This window comes from Lagopus muta, chromosome 3 (assembly GCF_023343835.1).
Source record: "Lagopus muta isolate bLagMut1 chromosome 3, bLagMut1 primary, whole genome shotgun sequence".
In the NCBI taxonomy this organism is placed as follows: Eukaryota; Metazoa; Chordata; class Aves; order Galliformes; family Phasianidae; genus Lagopus; species Lagopus muta.
The window spans coordinates 83,996,903-84,017,526 of NC_064435.1; the positions used below are offsets into that span (position 1 = coordinate 83,996,903).

The 20,624-nt window shown below is 44.2% G+C and overlaps 2 protein-coding genes across 2 annotated transcripts in view; both read left to right on the forward strand.

Moving 5' to 3' along the window:
• Nucleotides 1-3,104: 3,104 nt before the first annotated feature.
• Nucleotides 3,105-15,714, forward strand: SMIM13 (small integral membrane protein 13). Its single transcript, XM_048940675.1, has 2 exons — nucleotides 3,105-3,293; nucleotides 12,129-15,714. Exons 1-2 carry the CDS (start codon nucleotides 3,218-3,220, stop codon nucleotides 12,320-12,322), a joined length of 270 nt encoding a protein of 89 aa, XP_048796632.1. The 5' UTR covers nucleotides 3,105-3,217; the 3' UTR covers nucleotides 12,323-15,714.
• A 4,499-nt stretch (nucleotides 15,715-20,213) lies between these two features.
• Nucleotides 20,214-20,624, forward strand: part of TMEM170B (transmembrane protein 170B) — a 151,708-nt gene continuing 151,297 nt past the window's right edge. Inside the window, exon 1 of the mRNA XM_048940776.1 lies at nucleotides 20,214-20,263. The gene's annotated coding sequence lies outside the window, so the exon portion shown is untranslated. The remainder of the gene's footprint in view (nucleotides 20,264-20,624) is intronic.

Here is a 20,624-nt window from a genome sequence, read left to right on the forward strand (position 1 = left end):
TCTTTTGCCAAGACAAGGATTTAAAAAATAGGACACGGTAGAACAAAAACTGCCTGGATTACTTTAGCTTGCTCATCTTGTGCATATTCATTTAAATAAGCCTTATTTACTTTAGTAGCCTTTGGCAAGACTCCTCCTTCATTAATGCACAGAGTGTATGATAAATGAAAAGCAGGCTGTGAACGATGCAAGGGTGTTGAAAAGGAGAAAAGATAATCTCATTAAGTGTCTGAAATTCTTTAGGAGGACTAGAATACACTGATTATATAACATAATTTTCATATGATTATGGGTCAATCATTTAAATATTTTTATTTTCTAGAGCTAGTTAATGATTTTTTCTTCCTTCTGCTGTTGCCTTAGGGTAATTCAGTGTAGATTTGTCAAAGTGCTGAGCACTTACAGCTGCAACTGACATCAGTGAAAGCTGTGCTACAAATAAATTAAATGCAAGCAAAACATAAAATTTTCCCCACACATGAGCTGAAAAGAAGGCCAAAAGGGGCAAGTCCAAAAGCAGTTGATACTTAGAACATGTTTCATTCAACCTGATGAGTGACAGGTGAGAACATCCCTCATCTTGTTTTGCAGCACAAACATAAGCACTGGTTAACTGCTTGCTGTGAAGGAACTGGTTGGTCTGGGTGCATTGGCTTTCACACCCTTTAGATAAGGACTGTGCCTTCAGAAACTGGATTACAGCTAGTCTTTAGCTGGCTTATTTGCAACACTGCACATCAGTGCTGCTCTGTGAAATCCATGCCAGATGCTGGGTTATTGTCAAGGTAGTCGTCCTGCCCCATGGCATATAATAAATACATACATGCAATATTATTGGCTTGTTGTTGTTGTTGTTTGTTTTTCATTCAGATAGAAATCTTCATACGTGTGTCATTTGACACAGATGTGGTCCATAGGAAAGGCTTTATAGCCTTAGGTAAAAATCAGATAACTAAGATTCTATTCTCCAAATGATTGGAGGAGGAAGTGCTTCTCCTTTTATCTTGTGGCTTGGTTAAAATGTAACATCCACAGTTATCTCTTCTCTGTGCCCATGAGGATTTGCTTGTTTAACCGTTTCAACCATAATGCCTTTTATACAGCCTTTTTTACTGGCTTGTTGTCAGTGCTGAGGACAACTTCAGTCCTACATCAGTATTGACCTCCAGCAACAACAGGCCACTGAAAGCAGAAAGTCTGGAGCACAGAAGACTTGCTTCTAGTAAAGGAGGACCAACTTTGGGAGAGCATTTCTTGTAGTATAACTTGAGAAAGTTTTAATTGGCAGAAGATGAATGTTTCAGACCAGCTAGTACCAGCAACCAAAATGATATCAGCTTCAGTTTATGAGCTAGTTCTTTCAAACTAAGAGAATTTACTATTTGGAGCTGGCTTGCATTCAAGCCTGACACCCCTTCATTTTGTATGTTTGGCACGTTTAAATAAAGCTAAGGTTTTCCACACTGAAGACATGTTGATTAAAAAGCTGTCTGCCTGTGCAGTGTAATATGAAAAATGTAATTGTTAGCTGCTTTCATCTTTATTTCCTAGCATACTGCCTTGGATGGTATCATTATGGTGTATATTTATCACTCTGGGATGACTTCATACCAGGATAATATTTTTTCATCAGTCTGTGGGTGCTGAGGGGCTCTGTGATGTGGTTTGGGGACGCGATGTGAATTAATTAACTGCTAATCATAAAACTGTTTGGAGCTGTATAATGATGTATACAACATTTTTGAATAGCTCCAAAATGCGACAGCTGTTTTACAGGACAGAGAACATTCCAGTTCCATACCCATAGAATTTGTTCTAACCACTCATGAGAAGTAAGAAATTAGAGAAACAGAGCAGCGTAGCTAGGAGGGAACTTATTTGTTTCTTCAGAAGTTAATATGGTGGTAACTGTTACTGCCTTGTTTGTTTGCAATACAGAAGAAATCTTGCTTAAGCATGCGTGTAACAATTTAGAGTGAAAGACGAGGAGACATGTCACAGTATTCGGTTATTGAGACACATCAGGAAAGGTGTTTCAGGTAGGACAACGCTTGCATGATGTGACAGGTGGGTTTGGCAGGGCATTAACCAGGGCTGGGGCTGCTGGGAGAGAAAGGCTGAAATGGGAAGATGGAACTCAGGTGCTGAGCTGGTGAAGTGACAGCAGCTTTAGGTAGCTGAGTGGGGGATTTCAAGGCCAGGCTGGATGTGGCTCTGGGCAGCCTGGTCTGCTGGTTGGTGACCCTGCATACAGCAGGGGGTTGGAACTGGATGAGCACTGTGGTCCTTTTCAACCCAGGCCATACCATGATTGCGTGTGTGAGTACTCTGGGGTTGGAGGTATCCTGAAAGGGGGATGCAGGTGGGACGCTCAGTGGGCAGCAAAAGCACAAATTTTGGCTTCAGTTGGAAGGGGGGATTTTAAGACAAACCATATAAGAAACACGAAGGGAAATGGACTGGCTTTTCTGTGACATCCCACTGCAGCGGTGACATCTTCACAGCATTGTACAGCAGTGGATTTAGCACGCGTTCTATAAACGTTAGGAATGCATCCCGGGCTGGAAGGGAAGCTGATAACCGTACTGCGGTGCTAAGGGCGAGGTCAGAGCCGGCCAGGAGCACCGCCCTTATCGCAGGGCTCCTGGTAACCTGATTTCTCTGGGGGAAGGCAGCTGCAGCGTCAGCAGAGGGCACGGGCACCAAGGTCACGCAGAACTGGAACCGCAGCGGGGTGGTGCGGGTGTAAGAACGCTGCCTCGGCAGACGCCCAGGCTCCCCGCTGTAACGCCGCACGCAAACGCCGCGTACCGAAGGCGGCGGCGATAACGCGGGCACACGCTCCGCCCGCGGGAGCTCGCTCGGCGTCGCGGGGCACGCTGGGAATTGTAGTCTGCCCTGCCTTCGGAGCCCGCCCGCCCCCGGGGAGCGGAACTACGTTTCCCGGCATGCTCCGCGCTCCGCGCGCGTCACCACGCCGCGCTCCAAAGCCCGCCCCGCCGCCGGCTCGGCTGGCGCTGGGCTCTGCCGGTTCTTCCTCCGGGGCAGCGGGCGGCCGTGCGAGGCGCTGCCTTCGCCCCGTAACCTTCGGGCTTTTGTCCGTGCCCAGCGGCGCCGCCGGTCCGGGTCGGGCCCTGCTTGAGGGGCGAGCGGGCCGCCGAGCCGCCGGCGTCGGGAGTCGGGCCCCGCTCGTGGCGGTGGGGAAGGGCCCGGCAGCATGTGGCAGAGCATCGGGCTGACCCTGCTGGTGATCGTGGCAACCCTGGCCTGCGTGCTGCTCTTCATGCTGTGCGGTGAGTGCCCAAAACGGAGCCGGCATCTCTGTGCGGCGTGGTCGGAGGCGTTGAAGAAACGTGTCGGTGTTGTACGGAGGGACGTGGTTCGGTGGGAAAATATCGATGAGCTGGGGGGGACTTTTGCGAGCTCTGTGTTTCTGCGGCCTGTCTGCAGTGTTCTCAGCTCTTCTGGCTCATCTCTGTACCGTTGCGTGAGGGGGTGAAAGGGTCTGATGGAGAGTTGCTGAGGGAATGGAGATTGTTTAGCTTGGAGATGAAGAGGCTCAGGAGAGACCTCACTGCTCTCTACAGCTGAAAGGGCGTTGTGGCAAGGTGTGCCCTCTTCCCCCAGGTAACTGGTGGTCAGACTGGTGGCGATGCACAGTGCAGCAGTTGTTGTTCAGATTGAATATTAAGGAAGATTTCTTCTTGGAGAGAGCGATGAGGTTCTGAAGCAGATTGCCCAGGGAGGTGGTGGAGTCACCTGGAGGTGGTCAAAAGCTGTGTGGATGTGGCACTGCGGAGCATGGTTAGTGGGCATGGTGGGGTGGGTTGGCAGTTGAACTTATTGATCTCACTGGTCTTTTCCAACCTTAACCATTCTTGATTCTGTCTTGGCTGGAATAGGCTGAGAGCAATGCTTGGTTCCACATATAAAAAATAACCAAAGAGGAAAAGAGGACTTCATGGAACGTGTACTTTCTAGATGTAGAGAAAAAGGTTATTTAAATGGCAAGGACAACTTTTAGAGGTCTTTTGGAGTTGTTGGAAGGAAGCATTGATGTAGTGTGTGTGGGGGTGATGTGATCAATGTGTTGAACATGGAATTCAAAAAGAAGTAAAAATGAAGGCCACCAACACTGGACCCAACTATGCTTCAGTATGAAGCATTCCTGAGATTAAAAAAGTGACTGCTGGTGGATTTGTAAGTGATTTTTGAAAACACAGTGAGGCAAATGAAGACTCTGCTGACACCTGATGCTTAAAAAAGTTGGTTGTACTCAAAGCTGTGAAGCATTGTGGAAAGATTTTGCAAGATCAAGAGACTGGATAATGAAATGATAGGAGGAATGCAGTGTTAACATCTATGGCACTCTAAAAGTAATGCCTCTTATTTGTTTCAATGGGAGCTACAACATAAACAAAGAGAACAATAACACTGTTTGATAGAGCAAATTCTTAGCTACAAACCACTGTTTTCTAATGTGGACACTACCATTAACTGTGTTTTCACCAGTCATGAGCAAGAGCCTGGATGCTGCACTCGCAAAGATGTACGTGGAAATCTGGAATGTGACTTGTCTTTCACATCACTGTTGGCAGTGCTGAAACTCCCACCACCTCACTGTGCTCACATCCACTGTTCAGTCTCTAGGCATGTTCAGGTAGCATTGATGAGTGTCATGGGTGCCATTTTTCCTCTGCATGGAGGAATATAATGATGCACCTTTGCTTCATCTGCACTTCCATGGTGTGAAGGTTAAACCACTGCTGCCACACCACCACCATCTGCCTCTGATGTCAGGGGTCAACATCATAAAATAGGAGGCATTTCTTTTGGAACAGCGCTTGAACCTAAGCGTGCAGTACGTGCATCCATAAATTATGTGGGATAATTAATATAGCAGGTTCAAACAGAACAGTTACTATCCTGAAGAAAGGATTAGCAGGGGATTAATTTGTCACTGCAAGCATTCCTCTGAAATATGCTGATTCTTTGTAGAAAGAAAATAGGGAAATCCAGTGTTAGATGTTCAGTGTAAAATAGGAAGTGCTGTTATACTGCTACAGGGATCTATCGTGTGCTTATGTCTCCACCAGTCTGTTTCGCTATTTAAAGGAAAAAAACCAGGAGTTTTCTTATGGAGTGGTGAGAGCCATGTAATGATTTCTGCATGAAGAGATTCTAAGTAGGTTAGACCTGTCTAGCCTGGTAAATACATGGCTGGGGGAGGATGACAGTAATAAAACCAAGGAGTGTGTAAAAGGTGATCGAGCAGCAGTTGTTCAGTTGCTTTATTACTGAGGAACTGGAGTGCATTATGTTAAATGATCAGCCAACGGGCTTAACTAAGGAAAAACAATTCTTTTACGCAAGGGGAAAATGGCAAGCTTGTTAACAAAGGGTATTTTGGAGGCCAAAACTTTCACCTTTGGAAGCTCATAGAAAAGAAGTTTATCAACTTATCTAAGCCATACTGTCAGTGTTACGATATCAGAGCTTCTTGCAGAGGCTGCCAAAACACACCTAGATGTTAAAGATACTAAGCACAGAAAGCCTTTAATGGTTTGGGGGTGGTGCACTTTGACTGTTGCCCTGTTAGAAGTGACTAGGTGGGGTTAGGTAGCAATTCATGCTGTGCTGCTAATGCTTTTTTTTCCCCACAGTGTTACACTGCATTTACTAATTAGTAGTGGGATGCTTCTAGCTTTTGTGGCAAGACCATTAATGGGAAATATTTGAGCAGAGGTTGTGTCAAGGCTGCTGTTAGAATAACTGGAATATAAGCTATATAAGCTACCTTCAAGCTAATTGTGGCTGTGATAGGTGGTTTCTTATTGCCTTCTTAGCTATAGATCTCTGTTTTTTACAGCCTGCTGGTCTCCTGAGGAGATGAGTGTGTCCTGAGTGCTCTGTGTGACAGGATATGAGTACATGCCAGCCAGTGAGGCATAAAATTAGTTGACAAACCTGACACCACAGCGGTTGGATATAAGCTTGAGTAAACTTAAGCTGATAAGAATGTTTTATAGCCATCTGATGAGAGGTATTTAACAGTCTCAGAAAAGGGCTTACAGGGTCAAGAGACTGAAGAGCTGCCACTTGGGTTCTGAGTGGCCTATATAGAAGGACTTGAGGTGTGAATGCTTGCAGAGAGCAATGGACGGAAGCATCCAGGAGATGTCCCACGATGGTGTGAATTTGTTACGGATCACAAACGTGAAATCCTTCCCACTATTGAAGCTTTCACAGCACACATCCCATCGAGTTCAAAAGTTTTCTGAAGATAAAAATTCAGTGCACGAAGTATTGGAAGTCATTAGGATCAGTTCATCAGCCACGTCAAAAGCAAATGTTTATGCCTGAATTAGACTTTTGTCTCCAGAAATACTTTGAATAAGAGACCCGATTTCTTCTTCTGTTTAATGCTTCTGGATGCTTGCATTTGCCATTTTCCATGTGGATCTCAACTTGCTAAGGAAGCAGTGAGGGCTTGCAGCGAGTGGAATTTGTAAACTGAGCACATTTGACACAGAAACCATTCAGAGACTATAACCATAGCTGTTTTTCAGTCGCTCTTCTGAAAGTGGGCCAAAGGTAAATTGCTTCTACTTGATTGCCATCCTGTCAGACTGCTTTGCTCTGGTTTCTCTCATGGTCTCATCGGTTCAGTGCTTTCCTTGCTCCTCTACAGCTGCTAGGAGTTCACGCAGAGGGAAGGAGATGGGGTGAAACAGAAGACCAGCCGAGGTGAATTCCAGTACTGCTTACTGTGTGTTTGTTTTCCCAACGGATTAACATTAACACGTGGGGCCAGGTGAAAGCACACACATGCCTTCAGTGCAACACACAGGTGTGCTGGTCTGGTCTGGGGAGTGAGACCAGAGGGGCGGTGTTGAAGAGATGCAAATGACCTTAAAACAAAGGTCTCAAATTGCAGGTACAGGAGTGCAACTTGGTTGCAAGTGGAAAAACATCAGTCTTAAATTCTGCCTCAGTAACTTCAGTGCTTTTGTCTGGACAGTTTTGTGACAATGTGAAATGAGTCAATCTCAAAAGACGAGCAGAGCCGTGCCTGATTAGGCTAGCAATAGAGAGAAGGCATCCTTTTATTTCAAGCTGAGTTTTCAAACTGTTGAGAGTGGAAATGGGGCCAGAGCATGTTTCCTGGCTATCGGTCAGCAGAAGTGTGTTAGAGGATGCTAAACTAAGCAGGAGAGGGCTTAAGGAGCTGGGTGGACCGAGCACTAGATCAGCTGGCGTCTGCTGTTAGTGCTCTGAGCAGTGCATGCCTTCTTCAGTCTAATCAGCTTCATAGCTGAGTGCTCTGGGGCAGTGCATCTTTTTAAAAGGCACAGAATTAGCAACTTGGCTGTGTCACAGAGGATATTAAACACAGAGCATGAAGCAGAACTCTGCTTTCCTAAATGTCGTGTCAGCATCTAGAACTGTGCACTTTCTCTTCATGGATGTTAAGTTTTTCTGTCATGGACGTTCATGTATTTGAATGCAGGGCTCACTCAGCCTGATAATAGCACAGCCCTAAATTAGCCTTTGCTGCTGGAATAGTAGTATCCTATTTTTAAATCAGCGGGGACAGAGGTAAAACTATTTTGCAAGACTGCTCAGGAAGTTGATAGTGAAGGCAGAAATAGAAGCCAGACCTCTAAACTCATGCGCTGTTACCGCATCACCTCTCTTCCCTTCTCAGCAAGCTGTATTTTGTCTGAGAAAGCAGAGGTTACTGCTCAGCAGTGCTCCATATCACTTGCTAGAATCATAGAATCATCAGAGTTGGAAGAGACCTTTAAAGATCATCTGGTCCAACTCCCCTGCAATGAACAGGGACATCTACAGCTCAGTCAGGTGCTCAGAGCCCTGTCCAGCCTCACCTTGAATGTCTCAGGGATGGGACACCCCCACCTCTCTGGGCAGATGGTGCCAGTGCCTCACTACCTTTTTTTCTTTTTTTCTTTTTCCCAATTAGTATTACTCCTGTTCTGTTCTTAGGCATCTCTTCTGTTTGAATCAGGAAGATGGAAATACACTCCAATAACGACATCCCTTTCCCTTTGAATTTCTGCTTACAGGCCTGTGTAAGGTGCATGAAAACAATGGGTCTGAGGCCAGTGCCCCTCACCTCCTGGGGGGAGTAGCTCAATATTTAGATCACACTGCTTCTCTCCTTTCTCCAGCAAACTAGGAGTCATTGTGGGAAACACAGGAAAGGTGGCTTTATTGGTCAAATCATAAGATCTGTTCACATGGTGATACCTCATAGATGCATATTTGGGAGTCGGGGACGGAGGCTTTGACTAGCAGTCCCAACTTTGCAAACAGAACACATTGCATCACAATTTATAGGAGGGGTTGATGTGCTGAGGGCGTAGTGCCAAACGTGGCTTAAATATCTTTGGGCAGCATCCAGCTGTGGCATTCAGAGCGAGACAGCTGCTCCCTGCTTAAAACTTGGCAGGGGCTGGGAGCTGCTGTTTTGCCTGAATGCAAAGTACCGGCTGTTGGCAGGGTGTCCAGGCTCTCTGGATTCAGATATGGGCTGTACCAAGAGTTGGAGCCCTGGCTTTGCATTGCGGTGATGTACGGTTGTCCTGGAGGACTGATTGTGATCAAGTATTTTGTGATGTAGTTAAATCAATTGGGCTTCTTCAAGCAGCCTGCCCAAACAGACCAGCAGTGTTGTATGTGCAAACTACAGTGTCAGCCACTTGTCTTATGTCAGCTTTTTCATTTCTTTTTTTTAAAATACATCATGTAATTTACTAAGCATGGAACGATGTCTGGTGTTACGATTCTGCTGCATGCTTAAGAGACTGAAGAATCAATGCATTGTCATCAGATGTGGAAGTAACTCGGTACTTTGAATCTGCCTCCAGTCTTCAGTTCTTTGGGAGTCTGTTTGTGTCTAAGAAGTTTCTGATGTGCTGTGTTCAGTACCTCCCAGGCAGCAGGGTGTCGCAGCTGAATGGGCAGCTTTAACTGTGTATTTCTTTTGGATGTAATTTTTTCTTTTAAACTTTCCATGCAAGCTGGCACTGCAATGAGAACAAGTGAAAGAAAGGAATCTTTCTGCTTTGATTACCTTATACCTCCTCGTCTGGGAGATCTTGTGAGGCTTTGTGGATGCATCAGGTTGTTTTGGGGGGAGGGCTGTGCCTTCATGGAGTGTAATGTTGGAAAGTTGAGAAAAGAAGATGGAGAAGCAACAGTGGATGGGGACATATAATCATAGAATGGCCTGGGTTGAAGAGGACCACAATGACCATCCAGTTTCAACCCCCTGCTGTGTGCAGGGTCACCAACCACCAGACCAGGCTGCCCAGAGCCACATCCAGCCTGGCCTTGAATGCCTCCAGGGATGGGGCATCCACAGCCTCCTTGGGCAACCTGTTCCAGTGCCTCACCACCCTCTGTGTGAAAAACTTCCTCCTAACATGGTGGAGATAGTAAACTGAACTTATTTAGCAATCTGGTCTAGTGAGAGGTGTCCCTGCCTGTAGCGGGGGGTTGGAATTTAAATCTTAAAGATGTGATATCACAAGTCCCTTCCAGTCCCAACCATTCTTTTCCAAGCCCAGCTGTCCTTCCTGCAGTCAGTGGAGAAGCCTCTTGTCCCTTTCTTTTCCGTGTGTGGCATCCAGGTTCAGTTCACTTGTCTCTTCCTGCTGGTCTATTTGGTTGTTGGCTACAACCAGTTGTGCTGGCTGGTTGTCTGCAGTGTCCTGGTTCTATCCTAAACTAGCGAGCTTTGCAGTCTGTCTGTGATACTTGGTGCTTTGGGTTTCAGATGCTGTGACCTGTCTGAAACCAAACATGGGGGGGGAAACGCTGCTGTTGTAAAGAGCCTGAAGAAGGAATACTTACCATCTTTCAGTGCTTCTGTTCTTCCGAGTTGTAATTCTGCATTTTAAATGGCTTGTTTGCAGTGATAAAGGAAGCATGTAATGCACTTTAACCTGCCAAAGTTAAATGCCTTCCTTACTGGTGTATTTATTTACACCAGCTATGCTCAGGTCATGTTTCTGTACAGTGTCCTACAGCATCATTTTTGGAAGCTCCTGAGTATCTCTGCTTTGTTCCCCCGTTTTGTTCTCTGGCAGTAATGCATCTGTTTGACATCAATTCACCTTGCAGGTATCTTAGATAGGATTTTTTTTGAAGTGGGCAGTTTGTGGCTGAGAGTTTCACCACTGCCGTATGCTGAAATAGACTTGGTAGGACATCATGCTTTTCATTCACTTGTAACTGTAGCATCCCAGATCTGTCAGCAAGTTGTGGAGTCAGACACACTTGTGATGGTTTGTAATATTCTGCTTAGGTCTCACTTTCTTGTTTCTTGTGGTCACTTGTAGTAGTTTGTTTTCTTTTCTATGTGGTCTGGAAATAAGTGTGGCTTTTGGGGATTTGATTCCTTCTTAATGAGTTCTAGAGCTATGAGAAAATGCATTGATTCTTCAGAATTTACAGAGCGCTGTGGATCCAAGAGACCTGAAATACACCTCAGTGACAGTGGTTTTCAAACAAACTATTTCAATTTTTACCCCTCGATGTGACAGGAAAAGGCACCAGACCATCTACTTGCTGCTTCTAGATGCAGGGGTTTTTAATGCATTTGTCAGACATCAGATTTGGTTGAGTCAGAAATAATTTAAAGGATTGGATGTCAATGGAAAAGGAAGTACTTGGTTAGGATTTGCAACTCCCCAGTAGGAGAGAAGTTGAGGAAATGAAGTCTGCAGGATGTGAGTATTCTGGGGCAGAGGGAAAGGGTGGGATCTTGCTTTGTCCAAAGTAATGGCTGTTCGTGTTGGCATGACTCCGGCTGCAGAGGAAGAGGAGGAATCAGGGTGCTGTAGTTACACAAGTGCCACCTGTTAGTGCATCCCTTTGCTTCATATGTTGCTGTTTGTCCATGCTCCGAAAACTCTCTGCTGACAGCTGTGTAGCTGGAGAGGACAGGTTTCCCTGGTTCTGCTGAATAGGGCTCTTTGTATTTGTGTTGATCAATAGCATAAGCTGGAATGGACCAACCTTCTGATAGGAAAATGAAGTATTAATTTACAGCTCAGAGATCAATGGTTCCTGGTACTTCAAATTGTGCTTATGTATAGTGTACTTTTGGATCACAGCTTGAATCTTATCCTGCTTGTCTGTGAAGGGACAGTTTATGTTAAGGGACATTTAAGGGCAGTTAAGGGACATCTATGTTGTTTAGATTATGAAAAGTTGACTTGCTAGCTAAAGGGGAAGGGATTAGCATTAGTTCTCAGTGTGGTGACACTTGAGCATCTCTATCAAAGAGCTTAGATAAATGAGACTTTATTAGGAAGGTTCTGGGTTAGATTAAGATATAAATACATCTGCCTATGAACAGGAGGGGAATCAACTCTTTGAAAGGGTAGATAACAGCAGGACAAGGGGAAATGGTCTGAAGTTGAAGGAGAGAAAATTTAGCTTGAATGTCAGGGGAAGTTCTTTACTCTGAGAGTGGTGAGGTGCTGGAACAGCTGCCCAGAGAGGCTGTGGATGCCCCATCCCTGGAGGTGTTCAAGGCCAGGTTGGATGGGGCCCTGGGCAGCCTGGCCTGGTATTGAATGGGGAGGTTGGTGGCCCTGCATGTGGCAGAGGGTGTTGGAGATTTGTGATCCTTGAGGTCCCTTCCAACCCTGGCCATTCTATGATTCTGTGTATTGAATCTAGCATCTGTATTTTAGGTGTGTCCATGCAAGTTCGCTTCCTCCTAACAGCTGAATCCTAAGTGTATGCACTGGTGTAATTTCCTACTTGCTGTTTGCTGTGGCATTGCGTTTAAGTATATGTTCAGGTCCTAACCTGGAGCTTCACCATTTGCTTCGGGATGAGGGCAGACCTGATCAAACTGAATTGGTGCTTATAGGACTGTAGAAAGGAGAGTGTGTGTGTGTGTGTGTGTGTGTGTGTGTGTGTGTGTGTGTGGAGGGGGAGGACGCAGGACTGTTGGGATGGAGAGTAATTAAGATGGCAGCCAATCTTTCTCTGTTTTTCCTCCTTGTATTTCTGACACGCTCTGCCTGAGAGCTGACTCAGTGTGTGCGAAGTAACTGAGCAGTGCCTTCTTTCTTTGTTTCCTGCAGGCTGGTATGTGGTCTGGCAATTGTTTTTGTCTAAATTCAAGTTCCTGAGAGAATTGATAGGCGATACGGGTTCCCAGCAAGGGGACAACGAGCCTTCGGAGACAGAAGCTGAACAGGAGACTCCACCCTCACCACAGAGAGGTAGACAGAAATCTGCTCGGCAGCGAAGGGCACCTGCAGAAGAAACAACTTAAAATAGTCCTTCGAACTTCTGGCTAACTATGAATGGTTCAGCACCTCTGCACTGTGTTGTTCAGTGGTTTGCTCTTACTGAAAAACTGACGTAAGAGGTAATATTAATACCCGTGGACCTTTGTTCTGGGCTGTCAATACATACTACTTTGGGTTCAGGGAGGGCTTCAGCAGCGAGTCCAAGAATACTGAAAGAAATGAGGTGGAGAGAAATCTCCTTCAGAAAAATGCTCAGCTGCTGTAGCTCTTGTCCCTGCACACACATGAAAAGCAGGTCCTGGACCATAGGCTTAGCCTCTGCAGTTGTCTGAACATAATATACATTTCAGACTTGAAACAGTTTCTAAATTATTTTTCTTTACAGCACTGCAACTACATATAGTGAAATTGAATTTTATTTCTTTAGGTATATATGAATATATATATTTTTTCAACCGTGAGAACACGTGATAACTTGAAAAGTGGTTGAAAGAATATCCTGCTTTAGAAAGTATTCTAAAGTGAAATTTTGTTACTTATATCTGTGTAAATGAAATATGAGAAAACGATGTTAGATTAACACAGTTAAGAGGTTTTGGTTATCTCCATTAAAAAAAGGAATTGGGTCATGAGACCTGTTTTCTTGGTTTTGACACAAGAAGGGTTACAGGTAGAACATTTCTGATAGATTTCTTTGTTCCTCCTGAACCTATTATTTGAAGTCCAACTTGTGCTGGAAAGGAGAAGGTGCCTAGATTATATACTTATTAGTGACCTGTAGTGTCATCCTTGGCTTTGGGATACTAAGTATTTCTCTTCTGAACACTTTTACATCAGGTATCTGATACTAGGTGTAAGTCTTGCCCTGGAACCAATTAAGGCATTCTGACCAATTCAGTAGATATCACTTTAATGCTTTGGTAGTGTTACAGCAATGAATTTGGTACCTCATGTTTGGTGGAGGACTTACTGATGTTTATCAGTAACGAGCAGTTGCTCCTTTTTGAGAGTGAGTTCAACAGTGGTTCTGACACTGCACTTCAGGATTTGGAGATTTGGTTCTCTTCATCAACCTTGAAGACTGCATGAGATCTTTGGGAAGAGGACATGGAGGTCCCTCCTCTCTGCGTGTGTGGAGGGGGGAAAAACTACCAAAATGTCTGCTTCATTAACGGCTTCACTTCTCTCTCAAAACTAGATATTGCTTCACTGTGTAAAAACTACTGTTTATCAGGACAACAAAATTGTACTTTGAGCTGTTAAGGAGTTTAAACTATGTAACTTTCAAAGTTTGGTTTGCTTGCATAGCTAAAAGCAGCAACATTTAATCTTTTTCATTATGTACACCTTTATTTGGCAAAAGACTATTTCTCTGGTGCCTTTATTTTAATTTGTCATCTGTGAATGAAAGTTAATGAGAGCATTCACTTTGCAAATGATTTGGGTGTTTCAGCATTAAAGCACACAAAATTAGTCTGGACCTTCCTTGGAAGTCTAAAAGGTGTTGTTTTAGTTGCTAGCATGTATATATAAGCATGCTTTGTATTACAGGATTACACTTTCAAGCATGACTAGACAGTGCTATGCTCACATCCTTGAAACACATGTAGAAATACAACAGTCTTCTTCCTCTGTCCTCACTACTGACAAGGGAACTCCTAATAATGTTTCTTCACGAGTAAAATTGCTATCTGTTCAAATTGAACAAAAGCAATCTGACTCTTTTTTTCCTGCTGCTTTCTGTTGTTTGCCCTGTGCAACTTAATGTCACTATATTCTTGTACCTGTTTATCTTCACACAATGAGGTTTTCAGCTCAGCAGTGATAACCAAGTTCTGGAGCACTTTTCTTAGGAGAAGTGTTTACCATTTCTGTCTTTGAGCTTTACTTATGTGGGCTTGCAAGTGAGATAGTTCTATTTTTGGTCTTGATGTGGAATGTTAACGCTCCACTGCACTTCTGTACCTAGATGTAAGTCCAGTGAAGATGGCAAAAGGCTCATGCTTTGAGTATCTCCAGCTGAGATAAGTAAGTTAACTTGGTCTCTGCTTCTCGTAGCTGTGAAGAAATGTGAAGTTACAGCAATAAATATAGCTAGCCAGAGCAGCTCTAAGGGAATAAGAATCAAGACTCTGGAACAAGTTAATGAAGGAAAATCCATGCAGGTTTGAATGCTGACAATGATTAAATATGCAATTAGATAGTAGTTGAAAACAAATGGATGTGGAATCTTTGGATGGTTCGTCTGCTCCAGCCAGACAAATCCCTTTGTGGTTTGTAAGTGTACATTTCATTCCCAAAAGCTACTTTCAGTCTTTTTTTTTTTTTTTTTTTTTAAACATCTGATGCTATTTTTTTAAAGCTGCTGTGACATAGCTGCCAATAATGGTATCTGCCTAGTGTATAACATTCACAATCTTACTAGTAGCAGCCCAAGGGCTTCTATTATGAGGTTAGGAAGACTTTTGTAATACTGGTATTTTCTGTCAATACACAGTTCTTTTTTCTTTTTCTGGAGAGTCTGTAATAATATCTTTGTGCAGGGCACTTCATGCTAACCTGTAAAATGAAGCTGCGTGAGTGAAAGCACACTTGTGTGTGATAAGACCTGGGTTGTGATTGCTGGCAGTCCAACATACTCATGTCTTTCAATATTTTTACTGGTGTACTTCTAAAATGTTACTGGTGAATAAGCACTTAACTTTGAATCGAACCATTCAAGGCTAAAACCTTATGAAGGCAGCAGGTTATGTATTTGAGTGTTTTTGTTTAGTAAAATCTATTTTTGAAACTGTTCATTGCCTTATTGCAGCTGTTCTATTGAATGTACTTCGGGTTGATTATTTTAAATATATTCATATCACTTTTGTTGCAGGGGCTGTGTAACTATTGAATAAGCAGTGATTACTTGTATGTGGCAGTTAATTAAACAGTTAATGTCAGGAAGGCTGGAACAAATGCAGCTTGGACTGGTGGAACAAAGTAAGAAAAGTATTGTTAAAACATAAGAATGTAGACAATGCTTCTGACTGAATTGCATAATTCAAACCTGTTAGTGAGCCACTATGGCTGTTATCATGGTGATCTGATGTTTGTTCATAAGGTTAATTCTGTGCAGTTCATCCACTTAGCACTGCTGCTGTAGCTATCTGCAGTAAACACCATATACTGTCCAGCAACTTGTGGGCAACTTGCTGCTTAACATCAGGTTTTACACTGAACTAGACCTCTGTATGTATTCCTGTCTTGTTTGGAAATGACCAGCATAAAAAAGGGTTCTATGTGGTCATTTGCTTCTTCAGTGTTAAGATACTGTACCTAAAGCTTCTGTGGTTGTCTGTTTTCATCATGTTAACTGTTTTAACTGACTGTGCAGATTAAAAAAAAATAATAATAATAAAGTAACCAGACTTGATACGAGTACTTGATCAGAGTGACTTTCTGCCTTTTTTTTTAATAGCAGTTTTTCTTTAGACTGCAACACCACAAAAGAAGACTAGGCAGAAGCTGGATTCCAACTGGTGTGGCTCCTACAGTGATTTCATGATGAAAACCAGGTTAGTATGCATCTTTTTAGAGTGTGTGTGTTTGGAGGATGGTTATATGTAAGTGGGAATGTTCAGTGATTGATGACTGGTATCAGATGGTTGCAGAAAAGCAAGCAGGTGATTCAGTGGATGCTGATTGCAAGAAAGCATGGTGTAGCCTTTTCCAGAAGGATGGATCAAGCTGCTGCTGTGCAACTCTGCCCTGAATTCCACAGCAGGCTGTGCTAGCTGGTAGTCCTCCTTCCCCACAGGTATTGGTGTGCTGTCCTTGAGATTTTCGTGTGGCTCTTATCCTGTATGATGAATACAGGTAGTTTCTGTAAAACAGGCTGTGCTTTATCTTGTTTGGGTTTCATATTAACATTTTGCCCTAGGATTAGACTAGAAAAGAGTTGCATAAATATGCTGTGTTTTATGTTAATCTTTAAAGACATGTATTTTAGTGTATTCCTCATGAATCAGAAGCTCTTACATTAGAATTGTAGAATCCTTAGAGTTGGAATGGACCTTTAAAGGTCACTTAGTCCAACTCTCCTGCAGTGAACTGGGACATCCACAGCTACATTAGGTTGCCCAGGGCCTGATCCAGCCTGGCCTTGAAAGTCTCCTTGTTGTGAGTATATTATCTCTGGTATTTTTAATCACAAAATGAAATTTCATCGTAGATTTCATATTATGATTAAAATTTTTGAGTGGAATGGACAGACTGTATGTAGACTGTTTGTGAAAAGGAAGAGAAGGGCTTAGATCTAGTCTGGGTCTTCCATTGACAAGTAGCAATGCTAGTCTTGCCCTTTAGGCAAAAGGAATTGTTAGAAGAACCTGTAGATGGAAAAGCAGCATCATGGAGCAAATGGTAGAAAGTCAAGCTTCTTTAAACAACAGCTTTAAGCTTTAAACAACAGCTAGGAAAGCAGAGATGAAATAAAGGGGTCCTGACAAATTTTAGATCTGGGAAGTTAACAACTGCATGAAGTTTAAAATGCAGTTAAACTGCACCTGGGATGTGACAATTCTGACTGTACATACAGACTGGGGATGAGAGGCACAGCCCCACATAAGGGATCTGAAGGTTTTCTTTCACCAGTAGAACTCAAACCACTCGGAGGACAAACATCCAATGGGTCTGTGCTTTGGTTTTGTCTGTTTTAGAAATGGGGACGTTGTGTTTGATGTCTTAGCTTTTATTCTCTTCCATCTCTGTTCACAAGGCTCTTCTGCTTTTGAAGTGGAAAATGGATCACAAGTACTCCTTTCTCTTAGTGTAGAGACCCTATTATCTAGAGGGGAATGACACCAATCATCTTGCTTTGGGGTCGTTGTCAAAGCACTGTCCATCTATGCTGCTTGTGATGTACCTCTTTAGTAGCATGGCCTATGCATACTGCCACCAGGGCTCTGACAGTGTCCTTGAACAGAAGGAGGAGAGGACATGTCCCCTGTATCAGGGAGCTGTGGTTTGATAGCTGTTAGGTTTATTTAACAGTTGCAGCATTTAATTACTAGCGATGACGTTCACTGCAACATTTGTTCTTACAGTTCCCAAAGGATTCAGATACAGAGAGCAGACTTAATTTTCCTTTTCCTTGTCTCTGGTTCCGGGGTATACTTGTATTTCCCCTAAATGCTGCAGTAGCAGTGTGGATATTGGAGCTCATCCCTGGCTGGGCTTCTCAGGCAGGTGAATTGGTTGCAGGACGGGTTCTTGTTCAAAAGCCTGGCAGATTTTGTTTTTAGAGTTGAATGGAAAGGGAGCTCTGGGCCCAACTTTTCACCACTAGATGGCATGGGCCTTCAAGCTTTGCTCTAGTGGTCACACTGCAGGAGTACTATTGCGTGTGCCCATTGGGGACAATGTAGTTGTGTTCCTCTTCATTTGCTGTGCCTGCTCTTAGCAATCCTCTTGGCTGGGAAGGATGAGGGAGTGGCCATTCTGATTTGGTTGCATACTTTGTGCCAAAAAAGCCATGAGCCACATGCAGAGCCCCAAGCCTAGGGAGGATCATGCTTTATTTGTGGCAGAGGACAAATGCTGTGTTTTGTCAAGGAAGGTGACCTTAAAAATGGATCATCTGCCTTGAAGGAGGAGATATCAAAGTACCCAGAGGTATCTGCTTTTCTTACCATTCACCACAAATAGAAGCAGCACTTCTTTACCTCTCAAGGTTATGAGCAATGTGTTGCATTGTGAAGACCAGCTTGAAGGAATGAGCTTGTTTTGTTTTTTTTTTTTTCTTTTTTGATTTTCTGGCCTAATCGTAGGACCAAACTGTCTGCTATCCAGGTCCCTTCAGACACAGCCCACAGTTGCATCTCTCCCACTGCTCGCAGTTTCACTGCAGGGCTGTGAGGTGGAATGCTGGCCCACCAGGTCTGCCCTAAATCCTCCTTATTACTGAGCAGCTGTTCTCCAGCTGTAAAACAAAAGCTCACGATTAGCTCACTTAATGCTAACCTTGCAGGAAGGATTTTAATATTAGGCTTGGGGAGAGAGCCTTGTCACGTTTTGTTTGTATTGAAGACAGGAGTCCTTGAGAAGAGCAGTGAGATAAAGAGGCGGTGGGAGCTGTGCTGGCTGGTGAGTCATCCTGTTGGTTCAGGCTAGGGGAGAAGCAGGGAATGTTTTCTTGCAAAGAGTTTGGAGAAACCTGCATTTCCTTTGTGCCCTTTGTTTGTTAGACAGGAGTAATAACAAATCCCTTCTACCAAATGTAATGTTTACACTGAGAAACAGCCTCAAGCAGCTTATTGTAAGTAATTGTGCAGAGGTTTTGGCAATGGGACCTGGTGGTCAGCCTGGTACCAACACCTGGGGGAGAGATGGGGGTGCTTATCTCATTAATGGATCACAGCAGGGCTGTGTTCACAGCTCTGGGACTCATTACAGCAATTCCTACAAAAGTGATGCCAGCTGCTAGTGGGGCTGTGCTCATCCCTTAGGTAGATCTGTGTATTGTGAGCAGTGACAATAGCTGCAGGTGAAGCACTGCGGTGCCATGTGCTTGTTCCTTATCAAAAATTAACTTTGACATACAGCATGATAAAAGCCAAGTGAGTTCTCCCTTTCTGGAATGCAGGTTAATTACAGGTACCAGTTTCCACCTCCTGAGATAAAAGGCTTTTATGTGGGCTGCTCCTACCATCCTTCCTAAAATCAAAGCTCAGGGTGGAAAAACAAGTCCATTTTTCTTATTCATGGCTGCTCACTCTTGTGCCTTTTTATCTTTGAGCTCTCTGGCAGTAAAGCCAGGCTGGAGGCACAGCATGGGGGTGTGCCCCAAAGCCTTATACCTGTACAAAGTTTTGATGTGTATTGCAATTCCATTCTGTGAGACACTCTAGAACCAGAGCGGGCTCCTGCTCTCTTCCCCTCTCCTCCTCATCCCATCTCTTGCAGGTTTTTCTGCTTGCTGCTTCTGGCCTTGCACAAATACTGGGTGCTTCTGGGACATTGTTTGTGTGCCTTCCCAATCCCAAGTGGTTCAGGCAGTGCTGGCTGTGGGACTGAACAAGGCAAAGTCAGCTGAGCAGGGAGCTGTGAATGGCTGCTTGCTTTTCTGCTTCTGCATTAAAGAAACAGCTCCAATCATGTTTCTTGTTACTAAGAGAAATCGCAGTGAGCAATTAAAAAAAATAAATAGGCTGAGCTTTGTGTATCTCCTGACATGTTGTCTTCCCTTGTTCTGTGCTTGCTGCAGTCAGCTCTACACATCAAGTTGCTGCTTGCAGGGAAAGAAATAGGGTCCCTCTTTGAGCTCAGAAACCTTTGGCAGGGAGATGGTACATGTACTGGATTTGCAGCAGCTGCAGCAGTGTTCTTTGTGCATGGGCTCTGCAGGTGCTGGGCTCTGCCCTCTGGGAAGTCATGGAGGCAGTAATAGAAGGAACATACCTCTAAAGGTAATGCTGGCTAGGAGGACTGGGCTTGGAGGAATGCAAGGGGACAGAGGAAAGCAAGCAAGCTGTGCTGGTTAAGGTAGAGCAGGCAGCCTGCATTTGAGGTTCAGCAGAGAGAATTGTGTGATCAGAGAATTTGGACGTCTGCAGGGACAGGATCTTTCACCATCTCTTTGGATAACTTGTTCCAGCCCCTCACTACCCTTAAAAAAAAAAACCAAAACAAAGCAAATAAAAAACCAACACACAAAACCCCAAAAAACTTATATCCTGTCTAAATCTCCCCTGGAGGCAGAATGGGGCCTGGCACTGTAGTGGGAACACTAAGTCACAGCTGCAATCAGTGATAGAACACCTGATGGGAAGGCAGGGCCAACCCAGTGGAGCTCAGGTGCAAGCAATCACCTGAGTAAACAGAAGATCCTGGCTCCACCCCTTCTCAGATCTCAGTTAGGGGTTGGCAGTGGTGGTGAGGGTATCTCGTCTGGAGATCCCTGCCTGCTGGAGTACCTTGCAAAGGTAAGATTTCTTCATTTGTTTCTGTGGCTGCTGGATTTGGGCTCGTCCTCATTTACTGCAACCGCAGAGTGCCACCCCACTGTTATCGCTGTACTTTCCATCACGTTATAGTGTTACAGGCACAGAGCAACTGCAGAGGCTTGGCTGTAAGCAGAAGGATGGTGCTTCTGGTGCAGGAATGCTCTGAAGTGTGCTGGCAGGAGATGTAGGAGGGATGTATCCCAGATGAACAGATCAGAGAATGCTCTTGAGTGTGAGGATGCTGGAGTGTGATCTGGTGAAAGTGTGAGAGCTTGACTCATATCTCCTGCGTTGTCTTTGCTAGAACAGCAGGCGGAAGATTTGCTGAAGCTGCAGCCAT